Raw genomic sequence first — 9,655 nt, forward strand, 5'->3', positions numbered from 1 at the left:
GGTTTATACATTAATTTAGCAAAATTACTATGAGATCAATACACAGGGGCAGGCTATCAATGATAATTTAATGTGGTTGATACACAATGTTTGTTTGTTTTTTTTGTCCCATTCTTACCTGTTTTGTACATCTACCAAATAGGCACTACTCCTTTTGCAAATTTCTTTTGCTTCTTCAAATGTGTTTGTTTGTGCGCCAACAAAGTAGCAGTTATAGCCATGCCTGATCCATCCCTACAGAGAGACCCACCCACCACACACACACGCAATACATTCATACATGCATACATACATACATTTAGGACCTTAGGACAGTGCCGGTATACAAACACATAAATGTGTTTTTTAAATGTACATATAGTAAGTTTTTATTTTTAATAAACACACCGTTTTACAGCCTCCACTTTGGGCATCGTTGTGTGTGTCTGATGTGGAGTCCCCTGTCTTCTTACAGATGAAGCCATACTTGCTCGCACAGACTTCATCACTCCACTGCCCATCCTAATTACAAGGATATGAAAACTCATAAAGTATAAAGTACTTATAAAGTATGTCAAAACTCGTAAAGAATTATGAAGGAATTAATGAGTGAATTAATAATAATTAATAATGAAATGAGGACAATTTCAAAACATTGCAATCAATATCAAACCTAATCAAAACTCTCACTCTTATCACTATCTCATACTGACAAAAAAATAAACAACCATCCTCTTTCCTGTCACACAAGCCACCATCTTGTCAGGTCTTAAACAAGGTGTAATTTCACCATTATACCTTTCATTGACATCAGAGTTTACTGTTTTACTTTTGTATTTCTGATGACGTACTTTGCCCCCCATCAGGACGCAGTCCTCCAGTACAGAGTGGTGGTGAGATGGCTCCTCAGTGTCCCATGTGGTGAACGTGACGGGAGACTGATCGCTCCACTCAAACAGCAGCTGTGTCTTTTGGTCATTCAGACCGATCCACAGCTTATCTGTCTCCACTGCAGAGGGAACGACCAGAAGGCAGGAGACACTGATTTGTATTTGGAACTGTTCTAATTGATAATGTTTTGGATGAAATTAAGGAGTGACATTTGAATGAACAACTTGAATGAACATATGTGTGTGAAGAAGTGTCCATTTGCATTTATAGCAGTCGCACATATTCTTATAATATCTACTCTCAATATAGTATAGCTGAATAAATGCCTGTTGTATGGTGGCCAGGAAGTGCAAAACAAATTTACATTCTATCTATAATTTACAGGAACGTCTGTCTGTCTTTTATTCGCATATCTCTCCAACTGTTCATCCGATTCATTTCAAACTTGGCAGATGTCTTGCTACGGGCATGACTAAGTGCAGTCATTGTAGACGTTGTGTGGATAAGAAATGCAAAAGATATCGTTAAATATAACAGCACACGTTGGTTTTTGCTGCTCTAACCACTGGCCACTCCCTCTCTCACAGCACAACACAAGACCAAAGAGAATAGAAGTGGAGCTTTGGTAGCACTGAATCAGTGCACAATAGTCAAGATTCAAGATGTTTGGATGATTAGCATGTTAGCAATAAATAATGCCTCTATATGGTAGAGTAGGTCAAAGCAGTGCCGTGCAAAACAACGTAAAAAAATATATGCAATTAACTGGCACTTTGAATAGCCCAGGCTATTTTGGATTGTCTTTAGACTTTGAAACAAACAACAATTTCAACTGCAAGGTCCCAAATTTAAACGAGAAATAATAGTCCCGAATTCAAGAAGTTTTCAGAATGCCAGACACATGCAAAGCATGACCAGCTACAGACAATGAGTGGCAGATAGACACTGTTTTTGAGTCACATCGTTGCACATTTCATAATGATTCATCATTCTACAAAATGGTTTGTCTTAGGCCTTCATCATTAGGTTATTCAATAGGCTACATATTTCGCCTTAACTCAAAGCTTTAGTCTTGACGAGTGGTAGATAGCGTGATGTCACTTATAGGCTACCAAAGATTGTTTTTGAAATGTCATGCAGCCATGCTTAAATTCTGCTCACTGCATTTATTATAATGTATTATAATAACATATTCAGTTTTCATTATTGAATGCTTAGCTGGAATGATGTTTTCCCCTATCATCTTATTTTTAAAGCAGGCCTACCTGTGGGCATGTAATTAGGCTACAGCTTTTTTTTTTACCGAAATAGCATGTTTGAACAGGCACTGCACTAGTGTAAAATAAATCTACAACCCTGTGAACACTTTAACCACGGGATGTTAGGTTTTAGGTAAAAAAAAATGCAATGGTAAAATATAAATTTACAAGGTGCTTCACATTTACAATACAAGTTTCAATACAAATTTACAAACAGTAGAAACTGTTACACGGAATGTACATGCGTAACACCTTAAACATTTGTATTTTACCATTGTATTTTGTTTTATGCCTAAACGTAATTTTAGCCTGTGGTAAAAGTGTTCACAGGTTTGTGCATTTGTTTTAGATTTGTTTTAGATTTGTAAATTTGGGCCCACAAGCGTAAAGTTTTGCACTTACTGGCCACTGTACTGTTGACATCAATACAGCAATGTTTATTGCCAATGATATATTTCAGGTTGGAAGGGCCCCAACTTAAAAGATGGTATAGGTTGCATATCCGTATAAGGTAATGTAAATGATCAAAATAGAAATTAGAGCCACCAAAGTTAAAGTAATGTCAATGTTGATAAAAGAAATCTGTAGAATTGTACAGGTATCAATGTAATAATGCATGTCAATCTCTGACTCACTGTATCCCAGCTGTGAGAGCACAAAGCTTTGCTCCTCTATGTCATGAATGCTCACTAAATGTCCACCGGCATTCAAACACTGAGTGTTAGAATTCTTCCATGTGTTCTTTGTACGATTCAGAAAATAGCAGTGACCTGCATATGGAATCCATGGAGCACTGCAAGAAACCTGGAGGCCTGTTTACCAAAAGGGAAAAATTTGACAATGGCAAAGGAAAATGATTATTAAAAGAATAGACAAAATCACTAACTGTTTAAAAATATTTACTTATTTACTTCTTACCTGGAGGGCTAGTGGGTTTTGGAGTTCCTTTCTGGCAAATATAGCCAAGCTTTTTTGAGCACAATTTATTTTGCCAGCTATAAGTTTCCATGGTGCTAAGAGCGCCACAGGACCATCCATGTTCTCTGTTAGGCTGCCCTGAAACAATACAATAACACAAGAACAGAGCGTCAATGTCTTAAAACGCAGGCATTATTACTTTAGGTTTGACATAATCAAGATTAAAAACATTACTGAAAGCCTTTTCTTCTGTCAATTATCCAGACAAACAACCAGTCAAACTACCTGAGCCCCATCTCAAATAACGGAACGGCTCTCCATTGGTCCATTGCCATCCTTTCTCGGTATTTAATCTGTTCAGTCCAATCCAAAATATTGTTTTAAACGCACCTGTGATGCCTGTGTATTGAGAAGTCACTGTCATACTGAGAAAATACAGGTGTCTTATTGCTATACTGCAATGGGTAATAAAGCCCTCTGATTACGGAGGGAAAAAATCACTTTGAGTCACCTGATATGAAGGTTTGCTCCTGGGGCTCAGTTATACTCAGCAGGTCTGAGTCCTGCTGCTGGCAGCTCCTCCTGGCTTGGTGCCAAGTGAGGGCGGAGTTTTCATTGACCTGGTACAAGACGCCAGTCAGTGGATTTGTATTCCAGCGTTCTGATGCTGGAATGAAAAGAAAAAGAAAAGCCGATCATCACTAAAGCGGTACAAAGCATACACACAACTTGTTACAGAACAATGATAAAAGTGTGGTCAGATATAATTTTAAAGGAATTATAATTGATGATGCCCTGTTTCTAAGAACGTTGGGATGCTGTGTAAAATGTAAATAAAAACAAAGCTGCGTGCCTGCCTGCTTTCAGCGCAATTCATTATTAAGCAGAGCTAAGTGGGGGGGCTAAAAACTAGTAGGTTACGCTCATGGTTACGCTAGTCCAGATTGCTGCGCAATTGATCAAGGAACCGCGGACCGACAGAAAAAGAAAACAAACGTTTCTGCAATCAGTAGGAAATACTGGCTAATTTGGTGTCATCAAACATAGAGGCATACAATTAAATGGTGGTATGAGCGTTCATTCAATGCGCGAGAGAAACTGAAACTTGATACCGTTGGTAGCAAAGCTCCAATTCATCCTATTGGAAGGCTATTTAATTATGAAACTACATTTAATAGAACAATGTGGATTTATGCAACTTCCATAAAAACAGAGCACAGACTATAATACACTATCTAGAGTATTGTATAGTCATTTCAATAACGTGGCCAAAAGCTTGTGGCATAATTAAATAAGTCAATATTCTTTCCATTTGCCTACCAGTGTATGATGCTTGCATGAGGGAAACATCCCAAAACAATGACACCCTTATAATTGCTGTTGTTTTGAGAAGTATTTATCATGCAACCATGCAAAAGCAATGGAACTATTGTAATTACATTTTACATTAGTAAAGCAGTCCTCTGATGTGCATGTTTTCACAAACTTTTTGTGAACAATGTTAGCACTTTAAACACTGGCTGCTTTGAAGTGCATGTATAACAATATAGCGTAACAATAATAATTATAATGTGATATAATGATAATTCGATGAGGGGTGGGTTCATGTAGGTGGGCCCTATGACCCCAAAGTATGTCATGACCGGGCCTCAGGTCAAAGAAGTTGTCTCTGTCCATGGCAACACTGGCATACAAATAAAGTCTATCAAAGGTCTGACAAAGGCCTGACATAAGGTAGCATTTTAAATGGGTGTTTTTTTTTAATAGGCCTACATATTGTTTTTGAACAGTTTACTTACAGTAATACAGCTTCTAACAAAAGTAGGGTGATATATATTTTACGTTTTCCCTTTAGTTGAGTTAAAAATAAAACGGACACAACAAAATAACAAACACTTGATTTTTAAAAAAATTAGTCGTTTAGATTAGTCGACTAATCGAAAAATTAGTCAAAAGATTAGTCGTTAGAAAATTAGTCATTAGTGGCAGCACTACTACTATTGTCTGATGCTCCATCCAAAAATATTGGTTAAACTCTACCATGCAAAGAAATACTGCTGCCTTGGGCCCGCCCGAGCTCATTTGAGATGGACTGAGGCAAAGTAAAAAACTGTACTGTGGTGGCTAGACCAATCGAGATTCAATGTATATATGAAAGTAAAGAAGAGGAGGAGTACAGAGGAGAGGGACCATCCAACTTGTTATTGTCTGCCTGCAATCCAGACCTGCCACTTTGGGTACATCATGCAATGAAACACAATTATGAAGACCCCAGACTTTTGAGCAGATTAAATGTTAGATTGGGCAAGAATGGGATAAAATGTAATCACAAAGCTCCTGTACCAACTTTTTGAGATGTGTTGCTGTGAGTCAAAGTGGTGCGCAGAGTCAAAGTGGTGCGCAGAGTCAAAGTATGTCAAAGTGGTGACACTTTTTCCTTACTCTTACCTTACCTTAAAAAGCTGCACCTGCAAAAAAAATCTACCAAGGTGTGCAGGCCCTTTCTGACTTTGTGGCATCAACTGAGTTGAATTGAATCAATTTAAAATTATCATGTATTGTAAAAAAAAAAAGATTTCTGTTTCAAAAATATGAATAATATGCTGTCATTATTTCCACTAAAGTAGCCTAAGCTATAGGGTTTACATGAATCAAATCATTATTTTATTTGTAAACATTTTACACAGCATCCCATTTTTTTTTGGAAACTGGGCTAGGCTACTTATGGTATAAGAAGGACCTTACATTTAGTGGGGCAGTACCCCCAATTTTGCTGATAGTCTCTGTCAGTCGAACACCACAGACGATTAGTTGATTTCTTGGTAATACAGTCCGAGTACCATTTCCCCTCGTATCGGAAAGGAAAGTGGCATGGCCGACCAAAGGCGTTCCCCTTGATTGTGTACAGCTCTGTTAGATAATATAGCATAATATTAAAACATCATGTAGGCCTACATGATGACCTCCATTAACAGGAGCGACATTACATTAGGCCTACATGAAAAGTGTAGGCTACAGTACCTTTCAACCTGCAAGATGTGGCAAAAGTTTTGTTAAATACTTGCAACTCATGAGAATCCCAGCTAGCTTATGCATAGTACATGTACGTTACTAAAAAATAAACGAGCGGAAGTGATTTTATTTCATCTTACACTTTCTGCTTTTGATTAAGTTTGTATGGTGAATAGCCTACATTTTCCGCAGCCTTTCAGCATCAAAACAATACTGCAAACAAAAACGAAACCCTGTTTTTCTCTGGAAATACTCTCTGGCATATTTCGTTTGGTCCTTGCCCATAAAAAATACAATGTTTACGTCAGATTAGCAGCAAACTTATGGTTGATTTGTGGTAAACAAATATTGCCAGATTTGTGGTAGAAAATATTGCCAGAAGTTAGTGTTGACCGCTAAGCTTCCAGCAAAATGCTGGCAACAATGAGAAGTTTATCACTAGTGGCAAATGTGTTCGCCAGTGATTTGCCACCACACTTAGTCAATAATGGCAAACTTCCAGTGAACTTCTGGTGACAAACCTAATTTTCATGTCACAAATGTGCTAGACTGTTTGCCAGAAACCTAATTTACATGTAAAAATATGACCTTATATGTAGACTAGCCTACAGTTTTTTGCACAAAAGCGTCTGCTAATAATTCTAAACATAAACACAAACAAACGCGACTTTCTGCGAAATCCACGCCTTTATATCAGTGCATTATTGCTGCCTCACCCACATACCTTGGTATGGCTGTGAGCAAAGGCCCTCTGCAGTGCCATGTATTAACCACTGACTAGCAGCTCCAATGTCTTGGGTGAGTTTCAGAACTGTGTTTTCATCTTGAGATAAGAAAAGATTTGTTCCCTTCAGATTTAACAGTGTGCCATTCTTGCACTCCCACTTTTGGAGATCACTTGTTTCATCACAGATGTACCACTGCAGGCCTGAGCCGTCCGCTTTGCTCCCAGCTCCCAGACATCTGCTCATCTGAACATTAAGGATGCGGTCGTTGGATGTCCAGCGGAACTGTTGATTCAGTTGGTTGGAATCACAGTAGAACAGCTTTAGAGGCTGATAGCCTTTTAGGCATTTGTTTACATTTTTGTCGTAAATCAAGAAATTACTCCCTGGTGGCAAACAAGCAAGGTATGAAATTAAAAAAGGAAGTTGATCAGAAACCAGTCTAATTTAATGTAATTTAAATTCCTTAACATCACTTAAAAATTTATTTTTCTCTAGAAACAAAAAAATGTCACTGCTACTACTATTACAGTACTAGGCTACCACTACTACTACTAGTACTGATAATGATAATGATAATGATAATAACAATAATACAATAGTCTTATAAAACATCATGTAGATCGCACCATTCAGATCGCACATTTTCACTTACTTACCTAACAGTGCAAAACAGAATGAGACTTGAAAGAAGATAAAAGTAACAAGACCAGTTGATCTTGGCAACATCTTAGCGCATTAAATGCAAAATCTCGTGGCCTCTCTTTAGAATGTCCTACAGTAGGAGGGGTGTGTGTGTCTTTGACAAATCTTTGTCATCACTTCTATTCACTGGTGCCAACTTCAGGTTAACATAGGGGAGTCACAATATTTTCTTGTGCCATTAGTGTTACACTAAAACAACCAATGGTGACACTATCTCTTAAAGTCCATGTACCTCATATATCCGTGATGATGCACGGGTCAGCCCGAACCAGGTATGTTTGGTCAAAATCGCTGAATGACCTCATTCTATGTAAGTATGTATTTGCAGAACTGCGTATAGGCTATATGCGATTTCACAACTTTGCGAAGTACCGTGACTGGGAAAGGCTGGCAAGCAAGCCGACAGATCGGGGGTTTTACAATATTTCAGTCAAGCTTTAGTTGGTTTATAGCCTACAACTGTACGTAGCCTACGCAAAAGGGAAAGTAGCATTGATTCGCTGTGCTGCATGTGCAACTTTTGGCCTATATTCTGAAGTATTAAAATGATTGTTTAAAATAGTCTACATTTGAAAAAAATATTGAAGGGAATCGGGGAGCCAGTTCAGTAGCCTATGCCTTTGGCAAGTAGCTAACTAACTACAGACACACAGGTGAAGAACAGTTAGACAGTAGGCTACTACAACCAGAATAACTGCATTATAGGCCTACTTCCAAGTGTCAAACTGCAGATTTCTGAGTATCAAAACCGCAGTTTTGGAGGAAATACTTGTATTTGCAGTTTTTTGCAGGACATGCAGTATCTTGGACACAAAAAACTGCATTGTACTGCATAGTACTTTACTTGACTAAAGAAATGCAGTATTTTTGACATGACAGTAGCCTAGTGTAGCCATAGGCTACACTGCAGTTATTTTTTGTATGAGGAAGATGTACAGCAAGCATCAAAAGCAAACAGCCCAGACCCTAAAACTGGGCATTTATAGCTGTGAAGGCGATTCACACACAATTATTTTTCTTCCTCCTAGTCCTTTATGGGGGAAAAACACTTATTAAACACATATTTGATGATATGATACTGTAAACACATTTTGGCCCTCAGAGTTCAGGTAGGATGGCCCCTTGGCAGGATTTTGCTATGGCCCCATGGAGGTCTCAACCGGCATTGACACTACACATGAAGATATAGGCCTCTCTCATGTTATCTCTCCAAAATGATGTTTTGTGCAAATGGGTTAGCACAACAATAGCTTTAGGTGAACAGAGATACAGATCATCTCACTAATTCTTTAATTTGTGCATAATATTTGTGCAAGCCCATAGTCTCACACTCCAAACGAGAAGATGTTTTTGCAGCTTTGCCATCGCAATAGGCTATTTGCGTGATAGCCTATAAGCGACATTAATCGTTTTAAACTTACAACAGCCCAATTTCTAGGTGAGGCTAAGTGTCTGTGTCACTGGGCTATTATTGCATAGGCCTAAGCTATAGCCCAATTCAGCTATAATATCTATTACGTACATGTAAAATACATAATGACGGAACTGTAAGACCAAATACAAAAAAAACTTTCAAGTCAAAGCATTGTGAATCGTGTTTCAGCAAAGTTGAGGGTGGCCACCACAATGACATGGGCGTTGCAAGCAGGGGGTTGTTTATGAATGAAACAAACATACAAACTTATTTTGGCTTCAAAATAATGTCATGTTTTATATCAAAATGTCCCTGCACATTCAAACTTTTGTGTTTTACTGCTGCACAACCTTAGGATGAAAACTTGCATTGTCAGCACATTGTTGTGCTTGATGCTCTTGTGAAATCAGCCATGCTTGCTGAAAGCAGGTTAAATTAGGGAAACGTTTTCCCAGTATTTGTTTGCATTGCACAACCATTGTAATTTCTTCACCACACACTGGAATTGCACTATTGCAATTTTTTTTTCCTTCTTTTTTGTAAAATGAACCCTCACTCATGGAAGTTGAATAAGGCTAGTGTGGGTGGCAACTGTAGAGGCAAGGGTGGGGACAGTTCCATGCATTTGTTTTCTGCATGTCAACAAACATGTTATTAATGTTACTCAGGTTAACAATGAGTCTTTCAACATTGTCTTTGTTGTGTCTGGTATGATGAATAACTCACAATCAAATGTGTGAAACACAGACACG

General features: G+C 38.1%; 1 protein-coding gene across 3 annotated transcripts in view; it reads right to left on the bottom strand.

Moving 5' to 3' along the window:
* Positions 1-7,675, bottom strand: part of LOC125300185 (macrophage mannose receptor 1-like) — a 39,104-nt gene extending 31,429 nt beyond the window's left edge. Inside the window, exons 1-10 of one of the 3 annotated variants that reach the window (XM_048251887.1) lie at positions 7,444-7,675; positions 6,784-7,170; positions 5,793-5,957; positions 3,559-3,714; positions 3,333-3,446; positions 3,048-3,185; positions 2,765-2,941; positions 831-988; positions 388-501; positions 119-234 (exon numbers count right to left, since the gene is read on the bottom strand). In XM_048251887.1, the coding sequence (XP_048107844.1) occupies positions 119-234; positions 388-501; positions 831-988; positions 2,765-2,941; positions 3,048-3,185; positions 3,333-3,446; positions 3,559-3,714; positions 5,793-5,957; positions 6,784-7,170; positions 7,444-7,513 (1,595 nt within the window). In that variant the 5' untranslated portion in view covers positions 7,514-7,675. The remainder of the gene's footprint in view (positions 1-118; positions 235-387; positions 502-830; positions 989-2,764; positions 2,942-3,047; positions 3,186-3,332; positions 3,447-3,558; positions 3,715-5,792; positions 5,958-6,783; positions 7,171-7,443) is intronic. The other 2 variants (XM_048251877.1, XM_048251897.1) reach the window with 2 other exon arrangements.
* Between the last annotated feature and the right edge of the window lie 1,980 nt (positions 7,676-9,655).

Source organism: Alosa alosa, chromosome 1, assembly GCF_017589495.1.
Source record: "Alosa alosa isolate M-15738 ecotype Scorff River chromosome 1, AALO_Geno_1.1, whole genome shotgun sequence".
NCBI lineage: Eukaryota > Metazoa > Chordata > Actinopteri > Clupeiformes > Clupeidae > Alosa > Alosa alosa.